Source organism: Anopheles stephensi, chromosome 2 (genome assembly GCF_013141755.1).
Source record: "Anopheles stephensi strain Indian chromosome 2, UCI_ANSTEP_V1.0, whole genome shotgun sequence".
NCBI classification, from domain to species: domain Eukaryota; kingdom Metazoa; phylum Arthropoda; class Insecta; order Diptera; family Culicidae; genus Anopheles; species Anopheles stephensi.
In genome coordinates, this window is record NC_050202.1 from 92,466,531 (window position 1) to 92,494,344 (window position 27,814).

Consider the following 27,814-nt stretch of genomic DNA (forward strand, 5'->3'; position numbering starts at 1 on the left):
TGCAGTTTTGGAGAATATTGAGGCCCTCTAAACACTGAATAAAAGTGTGGTTGAGTTTCGAAAAACAATTACGGGTATGTTGAACTACATTCGAAAACTAACGCAAATGTGGTTCAAAGCATGGCCACAAAGTTTTCTTAAGTTTCTTACCAGAAAAAGAAACCCAAATGTTTGACTGTGTTAAAGATAGACCAACTACTTTCTAACCCGCTTCTTGAGTTCCAGTCCAAAAAAGGTAAGTTCAGCTGTAAGAAGCGGTACCAGTTCTTCCCTTATTTTCTTTATCGTCCTCAAGGTCCCAGCCAACTTCAAACTGTGTATTTTTGAACGTCCACAACTTTTAACTTGAGGAAGACGGAAAAACGCAACTAGAACAAACATCCCATCAACTCACTACGGGGGCTAATTTTACCCACACAAAAGAGAGCAGGGATCCGTGACGAGGACGATTACCAGCGAAACTTCTTCACAACTTTGCACGCCGAAAGGTGGGAAAGCCGAGTTTATTTTTGGCTCCAATTTCCAGAGGTGATTGACAACAATTTGAACATTTTCCGTGTCATATTTTATTGGGAGTAATCGCGGTTCAGTTTACTGCGCACTTTCCCCGTGATGGGAAAAGCCCCAATGTGAAGCACGAACCATTACCAACATAAATCCTTTTTCCAGGGCAGTAAGTGCACACACTGCGCTTCTACGCTAACTTTACTACACAAAAAAACCCAACTTGACCACCGAGTTGTTCGGTTCGCGGTAGTTTAAATAAAGCTTTACTCCGGATCGTCCCATACATCTGCATAAATATCGAATGGCCACGAGGCAGAGCTTCCAGATATGGCACACCACTGCACTCAATAAATCGCACCGAAATTTAAAACCCCACTGACCACCGAGCACCACCAACGCTGCCAACGCCTTGTTAATAGTAATTGGAATGTGATAATTTATCGTCACTCTTTCGGTGGCTTTTTTTCTGCCGCGTGACAATCGTGAAAGCCAACCTATATTCCCGATCACCGGTGCTGTTGGTGTGCGACGTGGGAGAATGCACCAGACCATCCCGCACCAGTCTTTCGATGACGCATTTCGTTTTAATTAACATTGTCACATCGACTACACACTGCAGTGGATCTCTTTAGTTGGATTCTTTTTGGAATCCTCTTAAATCTTATCTACGAGCAATCGGTGGTTGGTTCAGTTTCGTTACGTGCTGTAAAGTGCCAGTAACTGTTTTCAGCTACAGGATTGCAACATGTAGAGAGTTAGACGCACGTCGTTATTTTTAAACGAAAAACAGCTCAAACTTTTTTCTACACTGCAGTCCCAAACAGCGTTTAATGTGTATGAGTATTGTGAGGCTTTATTTTTCAACAGCATGACTAAGGGCTAAACCAGGAAGCTTTCACACTTCGTCTACAGTTCCCATCGAATAAACTCACCGAATGATCAACAACGTAATTAGTTAACACAAAATAAACAATCTCAACAGAAAGAATGGCTTCGAGTGGCATTGGTACACGTTTTAACACTCTCGCAGGCAGTAGCGTGTCGGCGGCGGGTACGATAGCAGACACTTATAGCTCCTTTTCGTACTTTTCCAGATCGTACAACACTTCCAGCACGCAGCCCATACTCCAGGCCTGCGTTCGGCACGAATCCTTACAGAAAGCGCCGTTCTCGTTCGTAAGCTCGGCCAATCCACGCCAGTGGCAACGCTGCAGCTCGTTCAGATGCGTCTGCAGAATCTTCCACGTTTCAGCGACCGTCTCCTTCAGTACGCCGTTCGCCTTGGCAAAGATCAGTCGTGCCCGTAGGTAGAATCCGATTGGCCACACCCATTCCGGCCCGTTGTGATAGTTGGCACCGTGAGCGACCGTTTTGTCGTCGCTGTCGATGGAATTGTCGTAATTGCCGCGATAGCCCCAGTCCTCGTAGTCCAGCGTTTTCATGCCCAGCGGACCCAGCAGATACTTCTTGGCGTTCTCCAGTGCGCGCCAGGCGTGCTTCGGATCCACCAGCTCCGGGGCGGCTAGCAGTGCGATCGGGAAGTTACAGCGCAGCTGGTAATCGGTCCACGGGATTTCCGACCCAACCGTGTCCTTGTAGATGCCCCGCTTGTTGATGTACGAGCTTTCGGACTGCTCGTCGACGTAGAACTCTTTGTCGAAGTTGGCCGCAATCCTGTTCGCCCACTCCTTGTACGTCCACACCGTTTTGGTGCCATTGTACGAGGTGCGCTCGACCGAACACACGGGTATGACCTTCTGCTCGGCCATCTGCTGCATGAATCGCAGTCCGGCCATCTGCAGACCGACCAGCTCGACCGCAGAACCGTCGCGCGGCGTCGACGGAATGCCCCGATTGCCGGCCTTGTCCGAGGATCCCATCTTATCCATCCAGGTGCCACAGTTGGCGTTATTGCCACCAAACACAAAGCCCGTGTCCGGATTGACTCCGATGCGATTGTTGAAGCCCTTCTCCTTCATGTGCGCATCGATGCGTGTGCCGGCGTTACGTTCGCGGTACGCCAATCCCTGGAAGTGGATCGTCAGCGCTTCCTGGATCGTTTCGTACAGCAGCTGATCCTATTGGAGGGAAGGAAACATTGTTAGTTTGCGGAGATAAGCACTGATTCGAATTACAAACTCACAGATTCGCCCGGCGCCTTTGCCTCGGAGTCGTCGGTCGGATAAAGGCGCGCCACTTTGTCCTTGAGAATGCTCTTGCCATTTGGCACCTCCTCGGCGTACTGCTTGATCGTGTACAGCCACCACCAAATCGCATCGCGACAGTTGAACCGTGCGTTCTGTCCACCGTCCAACAGATTCGGGATCAGACCGTGTCGCAGGCATCCACCGAATCCGAGTATCATGTACCGTGTCTCATCGTAGCGGCCAGTCAAAAGCGTCAAACCACGAATCGCAATGAACGTGTCCCGACCCCAGCAACGCATGTATCCCGTCGCGAAGTGAGGCAAACCGGCCGCCATCGTCGCACAGTGGCTCGGTGGCTTGGGATCCGCCACATTGGGGCTTAGCTTGGGCAGGTTTGCCGACGGACACACGCTCACACACTGTACCGATCCAAGCGCAAGCCGGCGGGCAAAGTTGGACCCGTGACGCACAAAGTCCGACATCAAATTGCACGCGGCCGCGATCGCCAACCGGTGTACGTTCGTGATGATCACATCGAAGTAGGACGGTATCATGTAGCGAGGAATTTCCTTCAGCGACTTCAGGTTGCTCTCAAGCCACTTGGACATGGGGATCAGCTTTTCGTACTTCACCAAACGCTGGGAACAGTAATCTGTTTCAGGGAAGACAAATCGCAGTAGTCAAATCATTTTGGCGAGATTTCATCGACCGCGCCTACTCACCAATCAACCAGTTTCCATTGCGCAGATTATTGGCCAACGGGTGTCCTAGATCATTGTTTGGTCCAATTTCAGATAGAATCGACATAACGCCTTGCAGCCCACAGTAAACAAGATCTCCGTAGCCATCGACATGGTACGGGCCTCCTCCATTATCGCGTTCCTCCTCGGCACAACAGTACAGCAGTTTGTTAAAGTCCACCAGGTCCAGTTTGGAGAGGATGTGCTGCAACTCTGCATACCGCGAGCCCCGATCTTGATGGAACTCCCGGACCAACGACTGGAGATTGTCAAAGTGCACCCGGACGCTTTCCTTCAGCGCGACTCTTACCGCGACGACGGAGCCAGGCTTCAGATTCGAAAAGTGAAGCTGCGTCACATTACCCTTCACGACCGCTTCCTTGCCAAATATGTCCGACTCTTCCAGCTTTAGATTACGCTTCAGGTCAACCACGTACTCGTTCACGCCGTTGATGTAGTCTGCATCCTTCACAAAATCCGTCGGTCGATCAAACGTTTGGCCAGTTCTCTTGTAGATCTGTACTTCGAGAACGATCTCCTTGAACTCTCCTTCAAACTCCAGCGGACGCACACCGGTCGGTCCGGCCCACGGATTCGGATAGTTGAACGCGGTATGAGCGACGAGGATAACCGTCTCGTGGTTGGACAGCGAGTGACGCGTAACGGCCACTATGTCCGGGTGCATCTGATCGACAAACACCTGGTCGAAGCCGTGCGTCGCCAGTCCTCCGTGCAGCACGTTCAGCGCTTCCTTCACCGCGATCAGACCCGTGTTCTTGTTCACCTGCTTGCCCCACTCCTGATACTGGCGCTCTTCGTCCACCACATGGACCTGTGTTTAAAGCGAGAAAATATTGGATTACAAAACAGGCACAATCTTCAGCGCACGTGATGCTTACATGGTGCGGGACGAACTCATCGTAGCCACGGTTGCTGCCCGTAGCACAGCATGCCATCGACACGAGAGCCGCGGAAGGAATCAGATCGAAGATCGAGCGCTTCTCAACCGGCGACGGATTGTCGTGCGTTAAATCCATGAACAGGGCGTGTGCGATTGTCGGTGCCAGGATACGCTTCGGGCAGGGGAAGAATGCACCGACCGGCGCCCCGCCGTAACGATACACCAGTCGACCTTGCTCGTGCGAGTCCCAAGCCGAGAGCGCCTCTAGATGGAGCAAACAAAACATAAACAAGAGATGCATGTAAATATCCGCTCCTAATCGTTGATGCAACCATACGCTCGTTATCGCTCGCCTGTCCGCATGCTTAATCACCCTCATCGGGGACATTCAACAAGCGAGCGAGATAACCCGGTGCCTGATTGCTGATTGTAATCGTTCCTATACCGATCGCATTAAAACATCCATCCGCGAGGAGGACCCCGTCGCCGACTAATTACCTCGAATCAGTGACGTAATGCCCAGACGATTCACGAAGATGTTGTCCGTGTGGTCGGAGTTTGTGAACAGCTCGGCCGCCACGTACAGCTCCGGGTTGACTTTGCGCGCCGAGTCCAACAGATACTCCGCCACATGTAGCGGCGTCGAATGGCAATTGTCCAACCGCACTCCGTCGAAAATACGAGCCGTCGTGTCGACGTACTCCTGCATGTGCTTCCACAGGTACGGACTGTCCTCCGGTTTATCGCCGTACCGCAGTTTCACGCTGTCTCCCCAGGCAATGAGCTCGCGGCGCAGATACACGTTGCCCGTGCCCGGTTGGGCTCGGGCAAAGTCTTTCAGCGGATCGCCATTCATCACCCATCCGTTGTGCGCCATGAACAGCTTGCCGGCCCCCGTGTACATCATGCTTTCGATGTCCTTGAGCGATTTGCCCTGCGTTCCGTAGTGCGTGAAATATTTCATGAACAAGGGATACTTGAGCGAAATGCCCTTCACCTGCGGACCGTCACCCTGCACCCGCTCATAGCGGGTCCCGGCGAGACAGTTGTCTATCGCGTAGTCAAGGTGCTCCTGAATTTCCCGGCGCACCTCTTCGTTCAGATGCTGCAGCCGGGCACGGAACACTTCGGCACACTTGCGCTTGCGACTGTCCTCGTCGAAACAGTCCTGCCGGAACACGTTGTAGATACTCATCGCCCGGTCGAAATCGATTTCCGCGCCGAGTCGACGATATTCCGGATCAACTCGAAGCTTTATATCACCCTCGGGAATGTCCTGAGCACGGCTAGGGCTGCGCTTGCTACACTCGTCGTTGAACCGCGACAGGTACTTGTCCACATCGCACTGGTAAAGCTCGTGCAGCTTCACCTGGGGCAAGTAGTTCGATTGGATCTGCCAACGGATGGTCTGCAGATGATCTTCCGTTTCAACTACCTCCGGCACGCCAACATGTGCCAGCATACCATCCTTAACGTCTTCTCCGACACGAGCCAACATTGCGTCCAGCAAAAAGGCTGGCCGCAGATGGGGACAGGTGAAACAGTTGTAGCTACACTCGGGATACTCCCGGATCCAGATTGACTCGTTGGCTGTGTGGTTCAGTACAATGTCGCAGATCGACGAGACATTCCACTCCTGGCGCATTTTCCTCATTACCACTGCCAAATCGTCGTATGACACCTCTTTGCCACCCTTGTTCTGGAAGTCTGGGTTCACCTTCAGCTGGTTCCGCAAGGAGTACGCCGACCGCGACCCACCCAACTCCTGGACGGGTGTAAAGTGTATCATATTGTAGCCCGACTCCTTGGCCACACGCAGCTTCGATTCCCACGTGTCTAATGGGCCGAGCAGTTTCGAAATCACCGTCTGACAGCGGATCGCATCCAGCGGTAGCGACGTGACGGCATCACCCGTTCCCACCGACAGTTGTGGTTCAATCTGTACGTACAGGCCAGCTTGTGCACCAGCTTCGGGACACTCTTCGTAGAGTGCGTAGAAGTGATAAGCTCCGGATTTGGTGAAGTGAACATTGCAGTAGTAATCCACGTCCTTTATCGCGGTGTATTCGGAACCGTTCGATTCAAGCGGTGACCCCGCGGCAGAACACCATTCCAGCCGTCGGTACGTTTTTCGGCAAAACTCTTTATCTGTAAAAGAAGGTTCGGACACATCAGGGAAGCTGCTCATAATGTGTTCAGGCTATAATGTTACCATCTGCTGGATAGTTGCAGTACAGTGCAACGCGACGTCCCAGTAATGAGGCACCGGGATGCACATGCACTAGCGAATTCTTCTTCAATCGATAGAGAGCTCCGTCCCCTTGATTGCCGTCGTGTATGGCTAGCTTTATTGAAATTACTCCATCAGCCATGACGTTTGATTCTGTGACTTCCTCGATGGCACTCTGAAACGAAAAGAACCGCCGTGCCCCGCCGAACGATGAGTTTTGATCGAATGCCCGCCGACATACCCTCCAACCACGGGTTCGTTCTAATCACCAGAGGTGTGAATGCGCTGGACAGTCTTCTCGGTATGGACATACTATGCAATGATGAAGAGCGATGCAACACAACTAAACCGACCGACAGGGTCGTACCTCAAGCGGGACACACGCACGCCTGCACTTGTGCACACTTCGCTGATAATACCGCGAATGACCGCGGTTATTATCGCGAGGGCGCCATCACGATCGTTTCCCCGCGTTTGAAATAAAAAAATAAAACACAGACAGACGTACAGACCGACAATCGGACAGCAGCTGATCGGCCGCAATAGGTGCAGTGTGCCACCACACTCTGCTTCTCGCATCTTTGAACTCGACCTCCAAGAGGCCGCAGAACCATTGATTACAAACACATTCCGTAAGCATGCTTGGTTCGGTGATGAGAAACGTCTGCATGTGCTGCTGTAGCTAATGGCGTGATTGGGCTAAATATAATTCACGTGCACAGCCTCATTCAGACAAAACAATCACTTTACTCCTTGCCACTTATCCATCTGCATACTAGGTCAAATGGTGATATTTTCTTCAACAGCAAAGTCTGGATATTGAGCCCAAAATCAACCGCGCGCTTTTGTGTTGCTCACTTTTTTTAAAAACTGTTAACAATAAATGATTTCCTCATTTTGTGGAAATCTTGCTAAATTGTTTTTTATCAGGCTAGAACGACTCCTTTATCTTCTACCCGGCTGTGGCTGTTAAACTTTGTCCCACAACACGAAAATGTGCAGTGTCACGAGTAATGTAAAACTTTATCCACTTCTTTCAGGAAAAGCGTACAACATCAGGTATTTAACCTTATCTTTCTCTTACCTTTTCCACAACTTTAACCGACCACAAAAGACTGGGTTTTGTTCTGCGTGCGAGAGAAAAATCAAAATTCAAGGTGACCCCGCGAGAACTGTCAGATGCGTGAGCGTTGCCAAACAACAACAAACCGCGCCGCGCTGACAACCTCATTTGACAGTCCACTTTTGACAGCTCCAGTGCTGACAGCGACCGAAGCGCTGAATACTGCAAATTTTCGAGCGTCTGCAGCGTTTATTTTTATTGCCGATGAAATTGTAATTAGGCTGCAAATAGTTTGTGCTGCAAGAAACAAGTGAATTTAGTATACAGCACTCAGTGATTTGCAGATAGGGATGTTTTTTGTATCTGCCAAGGATTGCTAAAGAGTTGTGGCAGTGGCTGAGATTGAAAAGATTGCCGCTCAAAAACTGGCGCAATTGAAATCGAGGTTATGTTGTTGGACGCTACAGAGTAGGTAATTTGTGTTTCGAGATGGTACAGCATAAAAGCCAAACGCTGATCCGCATCGTGAGTGTGGATCACTACATGAGCAAACCGGATCCACAGTTCGATGCGTGCTATTCGGAATTCCGCGGCTCGGACATTAAGCAAGTGCCGGTCATTCGATTGTTTGGCTCGACCTCCGAAGGGACGCATAGCTGCGTCCACATCCATGGGGTGTTTCCATACTTTTACATCCCTTACGATGGTTCCATTGCCGACAAGCTGGCACTGGACCAGAAGATCTATCAACTGGCTTGCGCTCTGGATAAAGGTATAAACGTTTCGCTCGGCCGCTCGTCGTCCCAGGCGAAGCACATCTTCAAGATAGTGTTGGTGAAAGGAATGTAAGTACCGCCGCTGCTTGCTGTGCAGGGTTTTCCATTTGTCTCAAATGATGCTCTTCTCCTCGACAGTCCGATCTACGGTTACCATCGCAACCCGCACCACTATTTCAAGATCTACATGTACAATCCGTATCTAGTACGAAATGCTACCCAGCTGTTGATGAACGGAACCATCCTTTCGGGAACGTATCAAGTTCACGAAACGCACATACCGTACATTCTGCAGTTCTTCATTGACTACAATCTTTACGGGATGAGTTTTTTGGAGCTGAACACGACCGGACTGCGGCAGCGAACAAATGATGCCGATAGCGATAGCAATATCCCACCGAAAATGTCCACATCCGAGTACGAGATAGACGTGCTTGCATCGGACATCCTGAATCGAGAGCCTGAGGACAAGGCCAAGGACAACGGCGAATTTGCTAACCCAGGCATAGCTTCCATCTGGAAGGACGAACAAACGCGAAGACATTTGCTCGGTTTGGAGCAACCGGAGCGCATGAATCTTTCGCAGGACAGTGGTCCAGAGCAGGAAGTAGTCACTGAAAGCGATCGATTCTACCGGGTGCGACTGCTGGCAAAGCTGTCGAAAGACCACACTTCCAGCTTATCGATGGAGAATCAACGAAAGCAACCTACCTCAGCCTATCCGTCAGAGGCAAGCGAAGGCGAAATGCTGTTGGATGCATCGCACATTGAGAATCATGCACGCCCTAGCGCTGGACACAGCAACGAGAGTTTGTACGATTCGCAAATAAGTTATCATTTTGATGCATCGATGGTGGTGGTGGATGAGGAGAAAATCATATCCATGTCACAAAATCCAGATGCAACTCTCGGAGAGGAGGATTACAATTTGCTGGAAATAATGCGGAACCTGGAAGACCAGGAAGCTAATAACGTTGAGAGCGACTGTCTGTTGGCACCGATGACCCAGCAGTCGGGCGAAAGTAATCGCAGCATCATTCAAGCCAACTTGAATTTGTCACAAGCCAACAAAAAGCTAAACGCTTCCATGTACGGAGATCTGGAGGCGGTTTGTCTGATGTCCGACCAAACAGAACGGCGTACGCTCGATCCGGACGATGTTACCTTTGATTCGGACGATGAATTTTTGCTCGACTTTTCTCAAAAGCAATCCTGTGCTGGAAGCAGTGAACTAATGGCTGAGGTGAACAAATTCTTCAGTGATAGCGATGGTGACCTCCTGTCCGGTGGTCTCATCCCACAACTGGACGGTAACGACGACTCCTTCAAATCGACCACATCAAAGCGAACTAGACCGGCGGCTAGGAAGGATTCGCCATCGACAAATAGCTCATCGGCTAAAAAGATCCGCATTGATTTAACTCAACCTGTGGCGCGCAAATCTTTAACGCCACGCCGAGTAACGTTCGCGCTATCCCCGGAGGAGAAAAACGATGAGCGCACCAAGCGTGCTCTGAAGGCATTTGAAGAATCGTCACCGAACACACTGAAGCCATTTGAAATAAGGTAACACAATTCATCAGCTGTACCTGGGATTCCCTTAAACTTTTATGTCTTTTTTTTTAGGATTCCAAAATTGGGGCTGATCAAGAAATCTATTCTGTTCACCAGCCGGAATCGTAGCTCACCGAAGTCTGACACCACTGATGAATCTCACAAAACGATTAAAAATCTGCACGTGTGGTAAGGGTGTAAACCGTGTGCGGCAGGCACGCAGATGTGGGAGTTTTGTTAAACTTTTGGTATGATTTTTAGCATAACAAAGTTGGATCCTGCCGCTTACGATGTAAGCCAGTCATCGACTTCATCGGGTGATCGATACGAACAGGCTCGAACGTACGATCTGCTGCACAACTACGATCCGCTGGAGGGCCCGTCGACACCGAAATCAGAGCGTGTGCGAAGAAAGAACTCAACCTCCAACAAGAAAGGACAACCCAAGCCGAAGATGATGAAGCTGGACGAGGAGCAGCAGATTGAGCTGATTCTTTCGGAAAGGTTTAAGAACATCGTACGCCTTTCTCCAAAGGTGTTGATAAAACCATTGCTCCTGAACGAAAAACCCGCAGTCAATAGTGAACTTTCACTGGACGCGTATTCATCGCCACGTAAGATGCACCCTGCAGATGATGCTCTGCAAAATGACAAAGTTGATGTTGCAGGATGCAATGATGCTCCTGCCGAAGAATCTCAGTCTCGAACGTCTGATGCGGTCGCCGCGTCTACTCTATCAACCGAACCGGTAGAGAAAGCTGTACCAGCAACTGATTCAGAGTCAAGCTCGGATTCGGTTATAAAACCAACCCAAGAGCAAACGGTGGAAAGCGATGGAATGGATGTTGAATTTTCGTTGCCTACCAACAGCGATCATTGTGACACGGACTGCGAAATCATCAGCACTTCGAATGCGCAGAACATTCTCAATTCAGCGAAAGACAAAACCACGGACCTTGACCCAATCGTCTCGATTCCGGATGAGGATTGCGACGATATACAGATGATCACGCCAAGTCTACTGGAAGAGACCGCCATCGCGAATCTGTTCGAGGATAACGATGGTGCTTTGCGAGCAACGATCGATCTTTCCGATGACGAGAGCGAGACACAAGCTAAGCCGGCTGTGAATATTAGCATACAACTGGATGGAGTTGACGAGCTGATGGACGAAGGCACGGACGCGCAACGGCAACCTGAAGCAAGGGACGATCCCGTCGAAGTCGAAGAGTCGGAAGAGGATAACCCAAACATACAAAGCTTCTGCGAACGAACGCTTGTGTGTGAGCTGGACGACATAAATTCCGAATCCGACGATAGCTGCCTTGGTGGAGCGTCAAACAAAGAAGATGCGGAACAGGACAATCAGCCCATCACGATATCGTTGGCTGCGCCGGCACCAACGCGTGAGGATGCACAACGGGCAATAGATAAGTTCGAAATTCCTGCCACCATCAATCCGACACCGTTCTATAGCGACCCGGCCGATGTAACGGGCCGGAAAGAAGTGGGGCATACGGTTTTAAACATTGCGGGAAACAGTTTGAACGATGTGGAAGAATTTTCCAGTACAATTGTGGGACTCCGATCGCTCAAGCATTTGCGATACGAAAACCTGCAGTGCACGTTCGGGGAAGGCATAAACGACGTGATAGGGCCGATCGGGCCAAATGGTCCAAATTCCGACCGCATGAAGGAGTTGCTAGCATCGGAAGGGTCTGTCAGAATTAGCCCGGCGGAACTTCCGCCTAATCGAAGCGAAGCGATCGCTTGGATCGACGTCAGATGTCGACAGCGACAGGACGTTGAGCCGGTCGCAGCTATTGAATCGGACAGTCCCATAAAGGTGAAGGCGGCGGAAACGATCATGGCACTAGACGATGATGGCGAAGCACAACCGACCAGCCTAACAACCGCAAAGATTGACCTTGAATCTTCGCTCAATCTTAGTGTTTTGGTTGGCCACACCCAAGTAACCAGTAACGGAGCAGATGTGGCATCAAAACCTGTTTCGCAAACCATGACGAAAAGCGCTTTAAACGCACCGAGTGGCACCACAAATGGTGCCAAGGTCATGGAAGCGGATGGCATGAGCTCCCGAGCAAATAAACCCCCAACCTTGGAAGACGATGTCGCACTTTCCCAGGAGGTTAGTAGATAGCGATTTGAAACCGTGCATTGAGGCGAGCATGAACTGATACCTGGCTTGCTATTTCTTTCGTAGGAACAAGTACAACTAGGCCAAGAAGATCGAGGCTCCTCGCCCAGAATAGTAGCGTCGGATCAATCGGACTTGATCGAACAAAGCAATGCGGACATCTCAACGGCCACCCCGATCGACAACACGTTCGGGTACAAAGTGGGGTCCGAAAACTTGCAGGACGCCAAAGCCAAGTGTGAGGTAAGTTGAATCGACTTGTCATGCTGCACCAAACGATCGCGACCGTGGAGATGATGGTGGTGCTTCATTGTTATTCATGTCTGTGTGTGTGTTTGTGTTGGTATGTGTGTTTGGTGTACCCAATGTATTAACCTGTTTGTCCATCATGTACAGATGTGTTGATTTTAGCTAATGCCAGGATTAACTGAGTAGACGAGGGAACGGTACCGCCAGATAGATTAATTCTTCATTTCAAGCCTTTATTTCGCGCACTGTACGCCCATCATCGGCCAATACAAACATTGTAATTTAGTTGTTGAGTTTATCATTGATCCAGTCAATAAAGTACGAAACACGAACGAACACTCCCGGGTTTCTGTAGCCACCGCACGGAATGCCTCCCCAGGAAACGATGCCGACCTGCACGATTTCGTCGTCGGTTTGGACCAGCGGACCGCCAGAGTCTCCCGAGCAGACGCTCGAGCTGCCTTCGATGGTGCCGGCGCAGATGTTGCTGTCCTCGATCAGATCCGTTTGGTAAATGTCACGGCACACGTCCAGATCCATGATGGGGAGGGTGGTTTTCTGTAAAAAGCGAACGAGACAGACGAGATTTGAGCCACGGATAATTGAATTTCGACCAAAAACTCCGCTCCGCTAACTCACCATCAGAGTGTCCGGGTAGGACGGGAACGCCGTGAAGGAGGTTGATCCCCAGCCACTGATGGTGCATACGCCCTCCGGCATCGCGTTCGGTTCCGGCAAGCGGACCAGCTGCACCTTACGATTCAGACGGAACGGTTGATCGACGCGGAACACTGCAATATCGTTGGGTCCAACACCGCCAGAGTAGTCCTCGTGCACGTACATCTCAACAATACGACGACGCTGTACCGATGCGTCGAACTGGCTGAAATCGTGCTCTCCGGCAACGGCTTCAGGGAAACCATCGGGAGAGATAGCGCTCGGTACGCAATGCCCGGCAGTCAGCACGAAGCGGTCCGCAATCAGGGAACCACCGCAGAAGTGGAACGGTTCCTGTCCCTCCTGGTTGAAGTTCCACTGCAGCGAGATCTGGTAGGGAAACTCGTGCGGGATCGCTTCCTGGCCACCGACAATCTTCGGTCGCGATGGTTTTGCTGCGACCAGGGCCGCGGCCAGCGTTAGAGCGATTGCTAGACGTAGTGCTGATGCCATTGTTGCGTGCCTTGCTGCTGTTGGGTGTCGAATCGATTTGAGCCGAGTCGTTGAACTGATCGATCCAGTAGAACGGTTGGATATTTTATACCAATTCTTTCCTCGCACACCAAAAACTCTCCACCCACGGACCCACGCCTGAAGAGGCCAGCTATTCCGGAGATAAAACAGCAACTCTCATTTTCTGTACAAGCACGTGGCTTTTCCCGCGATGACGCTTACGTTCGTGTGCCCGTCAGCACTGTCAAGTGTTTTCTTTGCAAACTGGTTAAAGGATCGGGATCATCTTGAGAAAGGCCCCTACTTAAGACACATTGTTTTACAACATTCACGAGCGCTGGGAATATCCACGGGAGCTTAATCATATCGTCACTGTCAATTGGTGCTACTGGGCTATTTGTGTTTTCTGAATTATTGTCACGTTTTTGGTACGGCAAGTGGGATTAATGGCTTTGCGTTTGGTTTCTGTTTGTGTGTCTTTTCTGTTTTATATATTTTTGTCGAATATTATATCTGAAATTGGTTATTTTAACGTTTGTAACTGTCGCTTTTCCGAAGGATTTTTTTCTGATGCGTAGGAGCCAAAATCCGATAAAAAAAAATGGCCGCCTAAATCTCGAGTTCCTCATGAATCTCTCATTTGCGATTCCGCTGGTGCAGTTGATGATGACATTCTAACGAGGCTTTCTTCTTTCTGGAACGTTTTCAGTTCAACTATCTGACAATAATGTCGCTCGAAGTGCACGTGAATACCCGTGGCGATTTGCGGCCCAATCCGAGCACGGACCCTATTGCGGCCATTTTCTACCGCATCCATAATGACGTTCCATCGGACCATCCGAAGGCATCGTCCGTTTGTGGGATCATACTGAATCGTGACCAGGCACAGGTCGCAGAGAGTGTAGCGCATGAAGCTGCCGGCGGTAAGATGTGCTTCAAGTACAACCAATCGTCAAACGTAGCGGACGTCGTGACGGTGTCCGGAGAGCTGGAACTTTACGAAAAGTTTCTGCTGCTCATTTCCTTCTGGGATCCGGACATATTTACGGGGTACGAAATCGAAAGCGTGTCCTGGGGCTACGTAATCGAGCGTGGCTACGCGCTAGAAATGAATCTAATGAAACAGCTTTCTCGCGTCCCATCCGTGGACAAGGTGCAAGTGACGGAGGAGGAACAGCGGGAACTGTTGGAGATGCATGACTACAGTGCGGGGCTGAAAATTCCGGGCCGCATCCTACTGGACATTTGGCGTCTGATGCGGCACGAGATCGCTCTTACGTCGTACACGTTCGAAAACGTCGTGTACCACGTGCTGCACCGGCGTGTTCCGAACCATTCCTACAGACAGTTGACCCGCCTGTGGAACAAATCGTACAGCCGCTGGGTAGTGCTAGAGTACTATCTGGAGCGTGTGAATGGAAACTTTGAGATTCTGCACCAGCTCGATCTGATTGGCCGAACGGCAGAGCTGGCCAAACTGTTTGGCATACAGTTCTACGAAGTGTTGTCCCGTGGATCACAGTTTCGAGTGGAAAGTATGATGTTGCGCATCGCCAAACCGAAAAACTTTGTGTCCGTTTCGCCCAGCATCCAGCAACGGGCGCATATGCGTGCACCGGAGTACTTGCCACTGATCCTGGAACCGAACTCTCGCTTCTACGCCGATCCGATAATTGTGCTGGACTTTCAGAGTTTGTATCCGAGCATTATCATTGGCTACAACTACTGTTTCTCCACGTGTTTGGGGCGTATCGAGCACCTGGGAGAGTAAGTATGCAAGGTGAGTCTGTCTGCTTGTCGATTGCTAATGGTTTATTGTTCGTAGGGACACTACGTCGTTCGAGTTCGGTGCATCGCATCTGCGCGTTCCACCAAAGATGCTGAAGGCGCTGCTGGACAAGAATCTGATCACATTTTCTCCCTGCGGCATAGCGTTCGTAAAGAAGCGCGTGCGGGAGGGAGTGCTACCGCGCATGTTGAGCGAGATCCTCAACACTCGCCTGATGGTGAAGAAATCGATGAAGCTTCACAAGGACAACACCACCCTGCAGCGTGTGCTCCATTCGCGTCAGCTCGGGTTGAAGTTGATCGCGAACGTGACGTACGGCTACACGGCGGCCAATTTTAGTGGACGCATGCCGTGCGTTGAGATTGGCGACAGCGTCGTGGCAAAGGGACGAGAAACGCTCGAACGAGCGATCAAGCTAGTCGAGTCAACGGAACGTTGGGGAGCCAAGGTGGTGTACGGCGATACGGACTCGCTGTTTGTGCTCTGTCCGGGGCGAAGCAAGGCGGATGCGTTCAAAATAGGCGCCGAGATTGCTGAAGCTGTTACTAAAGAAAATCCAGCGCCGGTCAAGCTAAAGCTGGAGAAAGTCTACCAGCCAGCGATACTGCAGGTAAGTAAAACCTCTCGGATTTCGTGGCTTTATCAATACTTTCTTTATTCAATCATCTGCGATCGCACTTTGAATCCATTCGTAAAAGTGCAACACACTCGAAAACACAATCGGATACCTTGCCAAGCACGGTTTTTCGCCGAAAGACGCCACTCCAATCTGGACCTCCTCACCGTCCATGGTTACCGTCAGTGGGCCGCCCGAGTCCGCCGTACACGCGGAAACATTCTGATATCCTGCGGCACAAATCTGGGTACTATCGACCCTGCCATCCCATGCGCATTCTTCCAGCGTGCGAAGAGGCAGCGTCACTTTCTGCAAGAATTCGAAATCATGTTTAACGCACGGGCACATTGCAAAAAGGCCCCATTAACTCACCATCAGCATATCGGGGAAAATGTTGACCATAGTTTTGGAAATTGAGCCCCACCCAGCAAACTTTGCGTGCGTCTGCAGGACAACTGTGCTACCCGTCGCCAGTCTCATTGTTTTAATGTTGCCGTTCAGGTGCAACGGTTCCGAGAGCAGAATCTGAAACAAGAGCATTGCTGTTCAGAAAGATCACCATTTGCTCATTTACTTCCAATTCCGCTTACCACAGCGATATCATGCTTGATGGTGAGTTCATTGAACAACGGATGCTTGACGAACCGCGACACATTTCGTCGCTGTGCTCCGGGTTCTTCGTGGGCGATGTTGTTCACACCTGCGACGATCTCGTACCAACCGTTGCCCGAGAGATTTTCCATGCAGTGCGCTGCCGTTAGAATCCAGTCCCGGTTGAGGATCGATCCGGAACAGAAATGCGTTGGGCGTGAACCATTGTTAAAGTTCCACTGTAACGACACCTGGTACGGGAACTCGTGTAGATCCGCTTCCCTCCCATCGATAATGGGTGGTCGGATCGAGTGTCCGATTGTGACGATGGCTGGGATGATAATAAAAAGTAATCGCCTCATACTGTGCGGTGCAACCGTTCGCAAAATCAAAACTTCTCGCCGTATTTATAGCTGGCGCTGGCATTGCGCAGAGTGTTCATCGTGCGCCTTCTTATCCACACGTGGAGTGTCGTATCTCGAGTTTTGTTGTCGCTGGAGCTTCGGATTGATAGATAGCAATTGGTGTCCTCCATCCATAGACGAAGAAACGGTACGTGGGATACATGTACGAATCGGCAGATCAAGAGACACCGGTGTACGAAGCGAAAGGCATCGAGACGGTCCGCCGAGATGGATGTCCTGTGGTGGCAAAGATGCTCGAGAAGGTGTTGCGCATACTGTTCGAAACTTGCGACGTGTCGAAGGTGCGGCAGTACACTTGTCGACAGTTTACGAAAATTCTCGAGGGACGCGTCAACCTGCAGGACTTCATATTTGCGAAGGAGTTTCGGGGCGAGAGCGGTTACAAACCGGGGGCATGTGTACCGGCCTTGGAGCTGATGAGGTAGTTGGTTCGTTAGATCATTATAGATCACCAAATTTTCACTCACCTATCCTTTGCAGAAAGTGGAAGCTAACCGATCCGCGCCGTGAACCTCGCCATGGACAGCGAGTTCCGTACGTGATAGTGAGTGGTCCACCGCTTGTTCCCCTCATTCGTCTGGTGCGAAGTCCCGACGAACTGCTCGCGAACGAAGGTCTCAAAATTAATGCTAATTACTACATTACGAAGGCTATTATTCCACCGCTCAATCGGTGTCTTCTGCTAATCGGCGCGGATGTTAACCAGTGGTACAACGAGCTGCCCCGCAAGACCCTTATGTTACACAATACCGGTGGTGGTGTTGCACCGGGCGATAAGCTGCCTGCAACGACGACCGATCAACAGATGCATAAAAAAGTTACAATCTCGCAGTACTTTTCGACCACAAACTGCGTCGTGGACTGTGGAAAACAGACGCACCACGGCGTGTGTAAGGACTGTCGCCAGCAGCCCCAGCGAGCGCTGGTGCATGTGATGAACAAAGTAAACAAGCTGGAACGGAAACTGGAGCTCACCGAAAAGGTCAGTTTGGGAGGATTGTTTAGACGATCATTTTCATGCATTGTTGATGTTTCTCTCCTTTGCTACGCAGATGTGTCGATCGTGCTGCCAGCGCACGTTTGAAACGGCCTGCAGCTCTTTGGACTGCCCCGTAATGTTTTCGCTAAATCGCCGTACGCTGGAACACAAGCAAGTGCAGTACTATCGGGATCTGATCGAGCAGCTGTTCTAGGGAAATACTAATCGCCGAACCAATCGAGCCGTCCAATCGAGCCGTCCAATGTCGCAGCAGGTATTGACAATAGACCCAACATTTCTCAAACCGACACGAAGCAGCAGCTGGTGGCGATTTAGAGACGGAAAGAACATTAACTTTTATTTATCATTAAACGGCATTCATTACAAAGTCGTATTTTCCTCCCTCCCCTTTGCCATTAAGGCACAAACGCACAAAAACGACGTGCATAAGCGTGCTTAAGTCGATTGCAGCTGATAGCAGCTGATAAAATACAAACATCGTTCGACGCTTCTTTACTTCTATACCTGTGGGTAAACGCTAGCACCGGCGATTGATTCCTATGCCATTGAGTGGCGGCGGGTGTGCTCTCCCGCCTTGCAGATAACGAAACGTAATACTTCCTGTGTGTCGTCGTTACCTGAAGCACGCTTCAGCACTCGCTGACTGTGCAGTTACGCTACCGTTAAGGCACATCGTTCCCAGAAGCGATGCAAAGTTAGGTGTTGCTATGACTGGTTCGCAATACTGTGTACTGGATTACGGTGACTAGGCGGGTAGGGCAGGAACTCGCGGTAAGATTAAGTAGCTGCCCGAATAGTTATTTCACAGAAGCTCAGCAGTAAAGTCGGCAGTTTGCGTGCAAGAGAAGATGGTGATGATGATCGAAGTGCTAGGTCACGATCGAAGAACAGGTGTTTGTCGCGCGTGATGCTGCTCCAATCATTCGGCGTTAGTACGCTGCAAACGAGTAAATCGCAGACCAGATGCAAATGCGCAACTATGACCAACATCCGAACGTTCATGACTTACGGTTTCTGTTATCGTACCGGAATGATATCTCCTCCACGTTCTCCACATCGTCCCACAGCTCGATCGACTCGAGCCCATCGAGCGGCAGCTGCACCGAAAATTCGTAGTCCGGCGGATGGTCCACACTGTTGACGAACATCTTGATGCAGTCCTCGTGCAGCCGGAATATCACGCGAAACGTTTTGCTCCGATCCAAGTGCCAATGGTTATCGTACACTTCCTCCTGCTGCCAGTGCACGTTCTTCCAGTTCTGCACCACCCTACTGTCGTCGTTTTCATCGTCGTAAATCGTCTTGAAATGGTACAATATGTACGACGGTGTATCGTTCTGCGTGAGATGGGCTGGCCGCGGGAGGCAGAAATTCACGGAAAAGCTATCCACGCGTGACGTAATGGCGCCAATGTAAAGGAGGCAAAGTTATTTCCGTCATTAGAAAAAAAGGGCGAATAAGTGGGGTAGGCAATTTTGCTTCCCTTTATCTAGGATCTTGCACGGCCTGGCACCAGTCGCTTACTTACCTTCTTGCATCGTCGTGCAACTTTCCCCGTATCAGCACTTCATCACCATTTTCGGGGGTTTTGGGAAATTTGGCCGTAAATGGACGTTTGCTCATATTTGCACCGTGTTAAACGCGTCGAACACTCAATTGCGCTCCTGCGGCGGCCAGGTGGAGGTGGGGTTGGATATCGAAGTGAATTCCTGGAATTTTGCAAAATGCGCGCTCCGCGTCACGACAACCGAATGTGGTGCGTCCAGGTCCGTTGCTATGCAATCCGCGTGTGAATGCCGCGAGCGAAGCGCGACCGCACCGTGAGTGGTGTACTTGCGTCGAGAGTGCGCCGTAGTTGTGTATTTGTTTTGAATTTTCCGCTCGCTTGGTTTCCCCCGCCACTCGCGGTTCGGGTGGGGGCTGTTACTTTACCGAAAACGTCAAAACAACCCCCCTTATTTTTAACGAAACTGAACGAACCGGTGAGAAGCAGTGTTGTCAGTTTGGCGCAGAAATTCAAACACCTGATGGAGAAGCCTGGTACTTGTTGGAATTATTGCATATTTTCAAGTTTTATTTTTTTAATTTGTTTATGGGCCTAGATATGTTTTTTTTTCTATTAATTTTTTATTACAGAAAATTTGCTAATTAAGAGAAGATTTAGAGGCGCCATCACGATGAAATGTATAGCTTAGCAGAGTTAATCTTGTCTTATTCCATGCCTCTTTACGGCGAATGCGATGCAAAATCGCGGTTTTGTCATCATATCAATTGCAATAGACCGACTTTAGCTCATCAACAATCGAAAGCTTCTAGTGAAGATTTGATTTTTTTAGGAGTGCGATGGGTCTTTGCTCAATACTAAAGAGCCTCTTAACTTACCTTAGTAGCGATAGAATGTTTAGGCAAATTGCAGCACAAGCATTCTTTAACCGAGACCGAATAATATTGAAGTGTCCAGAAAAAAGCTTAACAAAATATTACGTTATTCTGTGCCAGTAAGAATTCGCAGGTACAAACGCATGAGCACTGAAACTGTTACACATTCCAGATAAAAAAACGAATTAAGACTGTTTGTGGCTTCTTTATACATTGAATTATTTATTTACGAACAGTACGATAAGCGCTATAATACAATCAGAAGCAGAGATATATGAACTGTTAAACACATTCCCACATCCCGTTTACTCAGCTGTTTTTACGACAACTCTATTCAATTTTCATCAACTGCGATAGACTCCTCGTCGGAAATGACGTTCAAATCCGCGTCCTTGTACTTACTGTCATCTCCAATCATATCATCGGTCGATCCAACGGATTTGCTGTCCTGCTCGTGCTCGTCGCTCATATTCCCATTCGTCTCATCGTCCGTCAAGCAACGATCGGCGATCTTGTGATTCCCGTTCAAGTCCCCATAAATCCTTGGAAGGTTCTGCAGCACATAGTTGGTGCTCTTGATCGCTTCCATCGTCTTGTGGTCGGTAACATCGCCCAGAAACAGGGATCCCATCGATGAGGCATGCTGTTCGGTCGCTTCTTTTCCCCCGTAGCTAATCTCTCCTGCGGCACCACCGTCACCGTCCTCTTGAGGCGTGGCAAGATTGATCGGAGTGGTTTTGTTCCCGATCGCGCCCGATTCTCTGGGCTTTGGAACGCTAAATGCTGACCCTTGACGATCACTGCCCGTTCCAATGAGCTTCGAGTGTTCGCGCTTTACCGACAGCACCGTCTCGTCCGAGCTGTTCGATGAGTTTGAATCCTTCTTGCGGTCGTAAATGTGTCCCGAGACGCGAAGATCGATGAAGAAGTGTAGCGGATCGATACCGTACGGTGGATAGAGCGGCGGGTACCAGACGGGTGGTGGTGGAGGGAGAATAAGATCGGATGGGGGCATCGAAGCTGTCGAAGGTTCCGGGATGAGGGTCGAATTATTGATGGGAGACTTTTCCGAAACGCCAGCCGCCGTCGGAGGTTTCGAGTCGTCCGATTTCCGATCCTGGAACGTGGGAGCTTTAAAGCCTTCGGACGGTTCAAGTCCGTCGGGATATTTCTGTGCCGTGGAGGAAATGTTACGACTGAATGCTGACAGTTTGTTGGTCAGCTCGAGGGGTTTCTCGGGTTGGGCAGGCCGATGTTTGTCTTCGGTGTCTTTGCCGTCTTTCAGAGCTTCCGGATAGTATCTATGCTGGCTCCAGGAGCGCTTGCGAGGCCGACGGGATGATGCCGCCTGCAATGCCAAATGGTTTGTAAGATGGTTGGGATGTGGAACCGTCTGCTGTGGATGTTGCTGGGAATGATGTTGCTGTTGTTGTTGCTGCTGCTGCTGCTGCTGCTGCTGTTGCTGATGGTGGTGATGGTGAAGTTGCTCCGATGCGTTGCGCAAACTTTCGTTGCGTTTGTTGGCCACCAGCGATCGAAGCATTTCACTGAAGAAAAAGTTGTGTGGACCAACGGCTGGTGAGTAGAGATATGGTGGATTGGCAGCCATCAGTTTCGTGACTAGCTCCGAGTTGCGATAGTCCTGAGGGCCCAGGCGTGGCTTTGGTTGCGGCTGCATTGGGGTCACAGCTGGCTGCTGTTGGGTCTGCATTTCTTCAGTCATGTTTGAAATCTGGGAACAAATAAATGAAGGAGGAAATGTGTTTTTAGAATGCAAAACATACTTATTAAGAGCATTTGCAGCAGATCACTCGATTGCCAATCGATTGCTAGCGGCTAGTTTCAATTTGATCAAAGCATTCAGCTGTGTGCCAGTGTGTTTTCATTTCATTTGAATTAAAATATAAAGCACAATCGAACCCGTGCGAATCATATTGAGATAACGGCGAAGGAACAGTCCACCAGCGCTGACATCCGGTACAACCGGAACACATGTGACGAGATATCGCATGAAGAGCCATCATTGCAATCCTTTCATTCGTACATCAAACCCTTCGGATGAAAGAACAATGGGTTTGCAAATGAGTAAATGGTTCCTCGGTGCTCTATGGTGGAAGATAATTTTCATCCCATCCCGCCGAGTACATTCACAGGGCGCCGATACATGCTCGGGAAAACTACGGCCGTTGCATTTTTATGATTGACAGCACCGGAAAGAGTCTAACTCGTTGGGAGACGATGAGCCGTGTGTGGTGGAGGTTCGATTTAAATTAAATTGGTAAATGAGTTTTCTGTTTCTTGTCAAAGGAAAATTCTCTACCAACTTTTGATAATGCACGCTCAACGTTATTTTAAATTGAATAATGCTAAGAGTTGTGTAAAATTCGAGCGCTCAAACTATTAAAACGAATGAAATGTATACTGAAACCAAAAATGAATTCACATTTCGCCAGTAGGAGGTTCCGAATGGCGATGTTATTCTCCTCCTACTTTTTGCGGAGTGCTCCATGGAACAGACGCTGAGGCACTAAGCATTGCACAAGCAGAAGCGGCGCATACCGAAGCGTATCGGAGTGTAGAAAACGGCAAAAGAAAAATCTCAAACGGAGAAAGTGTCACTCGCTTTGCGGTCCAACCAGAAGCCGCTTTTACTCTCGCCTTTTCCGACAACTCCAGTGGCTCGGTGTGGGTCCTTGGGAAGGCTCTTGCTCTTGGAGCTTGTACACGGCACGTTGTAAATAAAATACAAAAGTTTTCCTTTCTACCCTCCAAAACCAGAACAAGGGATGGGAAGTCCTGTAGGCGAGAGGACACCCGTCGGCACACGACAGCGCACAACCGTTTTGCAATGCTAATTTTAATTTGCCACGAGCTTCGAAGCGTCAGCCCCACGTGCCGCGACGCGTATTTGCTTAGTCGAAAGCGACGTTGATGATGAGCCGAAAGATAAAGCGTAAAATGAAGTAAAATAAAATAAAACCGCTCAACAAAACTGTTTGCACTTGTGTGATGGTGGCGTTGTGCCTCCTCCAACCACCGGCAACTTTCCTTGGGGATGGAGTTTTCCGCGAGCAAAACCCGCTGTCACCGTGCAACGTCATTCGGTGGTTTCGAGTTAATTTGGAGTTAATTATTTCCGCCTCAGCTGCTGCAACAAGCATTACAGCCTTCCGCACGCGATTAAGGAGAAGCATTCTTATCACGGCACGGCGTAAAAAGCGCGTCGTTCAAACGGTGGGCCAGATTGGTTTTAATTGCAGCAAACAGATCGCAATCGGACTGGGACTGACTAAGGCTGACTTGCCTTAAATTTTTGGGGGAGAAAAGTTAAAGAGCCAACACTAATTCCTCTGCTATGACTACTGTTCAAATCATTGTGGAAAACAGATCCATCTTGTTGGAAGGCTTTCATGGGGAAGGATGATCTGTGACACTTTCCATCCTCTTTCGAGAGAGATTGTTTGTTCAGTCGGACGCTTTTAGAAATGGATTAGAACTATTCATTTTGCATACGGCAGGTAACGCAAACGAACGCCCCAGCCGGACACAGGTTTCCTTGGGGCGATGAAAACAATGGATTCTGGTCGAGGAACGAGCTCTCAGCCCAAAGCCCATTATCTTCACACTCAAGACATTCCCATCCCAAGTTCCTGTGGCATGGTTGTGGACATGGAAATCTAAAATAAATCCAGCTCCTTCCATTCAGCTACCTGTCTATCTGGTTCCTGTTTTATTCTAAAGAAAACACTCACTCGAAGACAATTCCTATCCAAACCAGGGACTCTGTGCAAGCTCAACCGTAACGTCTTCATCCCGTCTTGGGGATGAAGTGTATGTTGGGCGTGTGAATTCAATTTGCAGCACACCGATGCTACCGATGTACCGATGTCTGCCGGCTCGATTAGTGTCAATTCCGAATACCTTCCAAGGCGATAAAACATTATTTGCCCACCGCATGCGAAGTGCTTCAGGCTTGGAGGCCGTACGGAGCTTGGTGTGTGCCACCGGTCGTCACAAGCAATTTAAATTGAGCTGGACGAATTTGTTTGCATATTAAAAGCGAATTTTACGAACCTCTTTCTAACATTAAAAAAACGAATAAAAATGTATGTAAAAAACAAACTTCATTTGACGAAGGGCCATAAATCTGGACTCGAGCCTGTGCGACTCGCTCTGCCCGTTCGCTCATATACATGCTTTAGCTATTAAAGGACAAACTTTTGCATTTTGCAACCAACATATTTGGGACGCCAGTGCACTAAAACAAACACCGCCGCTAACTGCAATAAAACTGAAATAAAATGCGACGAATCGACGAGAACATCCTTCTTCTCTCGCCCTTGCCTTCACGCTGCAGTTCGGCGTTTTGTTCGCGTATCGTGCTCGCGTAAGAAAGTTTTATCCGCAATCTTGCAATGAAACTCAGCAAGAAAAAGAAAGAGCAGAATAAAGATTTCAGCTGAATCCATTCGCGGCTTGTAGTGAAAGCAGAAAAAGAAATGCTTTTTAATCATCATAAATTTATTTCCACGCTAAGTTGCAACTTCTGTCTCCGCAGGGCTTCAGCAGCTTTCGCTCATTTTCTTTAATTGTGGTGTCCCGCTTTCCACTTCGGGCATAAAAAACTTTACATTTTCCACCCATAAATCACCACTCGCGAAAATATCATCCACCGCGACTAACCCGTCCACAGTCGGTGGCCGGCCGTCCTTGTCGCTCCTGTCGTCGTGGTCGGGGGTTGTTTGTCATCGTCCGCAGAGCGAAACGGGACGGAATCAATTCACAATTAGGGGTTCTCACATTTGACATTTTCCTTCCCGTTTCCGTGAGGGATATTTTCAATCTTCGAAATCTTTTTTTTTATTTTCGGTTTCGCCCTTTTCCCTTTACCCGGTTGCCGCCATCTTTTGCTTTTGCTCGCCCGACCCGATCTTCCGAATTTAAAACCGCACTCCGAATGCTTTCCATCCCCCTTTCGGTGAGTATCGGTTCTATTCGATTCGAGTGTTAGTGATTAAAAAATGAACTGTTCGCTCATCTCGACCCTCCTTGCCCGGCCCAGAACTTGCGGACAGATTGTCGACAGATTCGACCCCTTTTTTGTGTGGCCTTCACTTGACGCATCCTGTCGTCACCGCAGTCGCAGTGATAAATAAGTGATTGACGCGTACTTTCAACCCCGAATAATGCACACAAGCACAGTCGTACGCGTGTGTCCTGGTGGAAACATACAGAACCATGTACTGCGCCGCAGTACACTTGTCCTTGCGGTGACAAATTTATGCGAAAGGATGAAATTCAATTACACTCCAAATCGTTCCCCTTGGTCGGTTACATTTTGTGACTGTTTAAAAACAGACGGGGAAAAACAGCAGCGGCTGAAGCTTACCATCGATTTATGTTGATGATAATGAAGAATTGATAGCTGTCGGGTAGAATGGAAATTTTTAAATTATAAAATCAGAACTATACGACCATCAGTGCCATATGAACGAGCATACAACTAGTTCAATTGGCAGAGCTATTGTTCAAATGGCTCATCCTATAATTGGGCAATCAAGTCGAATTATAGACTCGTGAGGTCCAGTTCTTTGTACACCTCTAACGGCAATTGGCAACATTCTGAATCTAAAACTGGAACATATTTCGCTCACTTCCTGTTGACGGACATTTGCTTTTGAAGCTTTTCAATTGTTAATTTTAAATTTCGATACATTTATGGTATATTAACAATTTATGGGACTGTGTTCTGCAAAAGTAGTAAAAAATGCATCATAGAACCAATGCATCCAGAAGAGATTGTACGAAAAACATTAATGCTAGCGGAATCGAGCCTCCAAGACAATTTCCATATTTTGTTGGTCCAATTTTCAATGAAAAGGAATTGTTTTTACGTTGTTTGCTTTAGAAGAGAACTTTAGAGCTTCTTGCAGACATGATCAGCTGTAGAACTTTCTGCGTAAAGAGACTCTTGCATTGATGTTCGGCAAAGTCAAGAATACCTATCATCATGATCAACCAACAACCCTCAATTTCGATTCCTGATTTCCGATTCCCATGGCAATATTGTTGGCAGAACTCTTCATCAAAAAAGGGATATCACACTGCTTAATCCAATGTGCAACGTGTGTGGTTGCCGAAACACGTGTTCCATGAGCAATAAAGAAGATTCGCTGCCCATCCACATTAACCCACGCCCACGGGAAGTAAAACGGGAGCAAGGGCAGAAGGCCACCGTCCCGTGCAGGGTAACATAACTCCCGCACGTCATCGCGATGGCTCATGTGTGTTAACCCTTCCATTAAGAGAATATTGATGTTAGTAGCTCACTCATAAATCAGACCCACTACACATACACGCACACACACGGTAGAAACAACGGAAGCATCCTCACTCCTTTCTACCATTAGGCAATGGCTCATAATTGGGCAAACGGGAGTTAGCCAGCGTCATTGTGTTGTGTGCATGATGTGGCTCGTTTTGTTTTAAAATTCTACAACAATACCATCCATCATCACTGGTGTGGTGGGGTAGGTTGAACAAATTACGCGATTAGGAAATTGTTCGGGGAAAAAACGCGTCGCTGCTTATCGGTTGCATTTTGGATGACTGGTAATCGGATCCGCTATCAAAAGATTGTCCGATAATTATGATGCTGTTTGTCTAAATTTGGGCATTCTAATGCTGGGTGCGGCCCGGTGGTAGATGCGACAGCGGCGCCTGTCTTCACAAGGCAGGACCGGGCTTCAAGTCTCATCTGGGCCGTTCCCCCATAGTGAGGATTGACTATCCAACTATGCGATGATGAAGAATGTGGGGTGCAGTTTCGATTTAACGACTGATAAGTAATGCTTATCTTTCTAGATTGCCAATCCAAGGGTGGGATTTTGATCATAAATTTAATAAAGCCACGAAAATTTAAATCTGCGCTGTATAGTCAAGGAAATATTTAAAACATGATTCCACTTACATCAAACTAAGCTCGTCCGGGGAGTGTAAACTTATTTACTAAACAATTAATTAATGTGCGATTTGTTGCTTCCTTAAAGTTCACTTCTTAACAACACAACGCCGAAACTTCACAAACATCGTAGAGGAAAAGTGTTTCTCAATTGCACGATCACCACCGGACACGAATGCACGACACGATCACGTTTTCTCGCGTATTCCACCGTTCAAATCACATCACCAATCAGCGCCTGCAACGTCCGTAACGAAGACCTACGACCGACCCGTCCGATGGTTTAAAACGGAATGAATGTCTGAGCTGCCACTTACGTAAAATCATCCTCACAATCCTGTCACCGCACGCGCCCAGTTCGCTATCCTTCCGTGGAAAATGAACGAACGACCACAAACCACAACAACGGTGGAGTGGAAATCGGAACGCGAAGGGCAACGGGGTTCCGATTGGCGGGATCCGTTCCGGTGAGATGCGATGAAGGAAAATCACACCGGCAAACAAACCGCAGCGTTTTCCCTTCCTCCCCTTCCGCCCGAAACCTCCCCCAGGACCAAT

General features: G+C 49.1%; 5 protein-coding genes across 8 annotated transcripts; 1 reads left to right on the forward strand and 4 right to left on the reverse strand.

Annotated features, from left to right (window-relative positions):
- Positions 1-1,301: 1,301 nt before the first annotated feature.
- On the reverse strand, positions 1,302-7,735 carry LOC118502507 (glycogen debranching enzyme). Of its 3 annotated transcripts, none has more exons than XM_036034749.1 (7): positions 6,795-7,078; positions 6,508-6,700; positions 4,794-6,443; positions 4,294-4,559; positions 3,377-4,226; positions 2,651-3,306; positions 1,302-2,585 (listed from the first exon to the last, which is right to left on the reverse strand). In XM_036034749.1, the coding sequence occupies exons 1-7, from the start codon at positions 6,834-6,836 to the stop codon at positions 1,575-1,577; spliced, it is 4,668 nt and encodes a 1,555-aa protein (XP_035890642.1). In that variant the 5' UTR covers positions 6,837-7,078; the 3' UTR covers positions 1,302-1,574. The 3 variants fall into 3 exon arrangements, with proteins under 3 accessions (XP_035890642.1, XP_035890643.1, XP_035890640.1); XM_036034750.1 differs by having other exon boundaries at positions 6,839-6,859; XM_036034747.1 differs by lacking the exon at positions 6,795-7,078 and adding an exon at positions 7,610-7,735 and having other exon boundaries at positions 1,305-2,585.
- A 65-nt stretch (positions 7,736-7,800) lies between these two features.
- LOC118502506 (DNA polymerase zeta catalytic subunit) lies at positions 7,801-18,838 on the forward strand. Of its 2 annotated transcripts, XM_036034745.1 has the most exons (10): positions 7,803-8,433; positions 8,503-9,930; positions 9,991-10,107; positions 10,180-12,067; positions 12,143-12,319; positions 14,205-15,262; positions 15,321-15,894; positions 17,033-17,337; positions 17,397-17,898; positions 17,969-18,838. In XM_036034745.1, the coding sequence occupies exons 1-10, from the start codon at positions 8,078-8,080 to the stop codon at positions 18,107-18,109; spliced, it is 6,546 nt and encodes a 2,181-aa protein (XP_035890638.1). In that variant the 5' UTR covers positions 7,803-8,077; the 3' UTR covers positions 18,110-18,838. The 2 variants fall into 2 exon arrangements, with proteins under 2 accessions (XP_035890639.1, XP_035890638.1); XM_036034746.1 differs by lacking the exons at positions 17,397-17,898; positions 17,969-18,838 and having other exon boundaries at positions 7,801-8,433; positions 16,905-17,143.
- On the reverse strand, positions 12,536-13,716 carry LOC118502510 (trypsin-1-like). Its single transcript, XM_036034753.1, has 2 exons — positions 12,965-13,716; positions 12,536-12,883 (listed from the first exon to the last, which is right to left on the reverse strand). Exons 1-2 carry the CDS (start codon positions 13,493-13,495, stop codon positions 12,608-12,610), a joined length of 807 nt encoding a protein of 268 aa, XP_035890646.1. The 5' UTR covers positions 13,496-13,716; the 3' UTR covers positions 12,536-12,607.
- Positions 15,914-16,933, reverse strand: LOC118502511 (chymotrypsin-like protease CTRL-1). The gene is made up of 3 exons (XM_036034754.1): positions 16,491-16,933; positions 16,273-16,425; positions 15,914-16,209 (listed from the first exon to the last, which is right to left on the reverse strand). Exons 1-3 carry the CDS (start codon positions 16,851-16,853, stop codon positions 15,943-15,945), a joined length of 783 nt encoding a protein of 260 aa, XP_035890647.1. The 5' UTR covers positions 16,854-16,933; the 3' UTR covers positions 15,914-15,942.
- Positions 18,303-27,545, reverse strand: LOC118502496 (BMP-2-inducible protein kinase). The gene is made up of 4 exons (XM_036034728.1): positions 27,266-27,545; positions 20,631-22,027; positions 18,926-19,299; positions 18,303-18,853 (listed from the first exon to the last, which is right to left on the reverse strand). Exons 2-4 carry the CDS (start codon positions 22,016-22,018, stop codon positions 18,846-18,848), a joined length of 1,770 nt encoding a protein of 589 aa, XP_035890621.1. The 5' UTR covers positions 22,019-22,027; positions 27,266-27,545; the 3' UTR covers positions 18,303-18,845.
- Between the last annotated feature and the right edge of the window lie 269 nt (positions 27,546-27,814).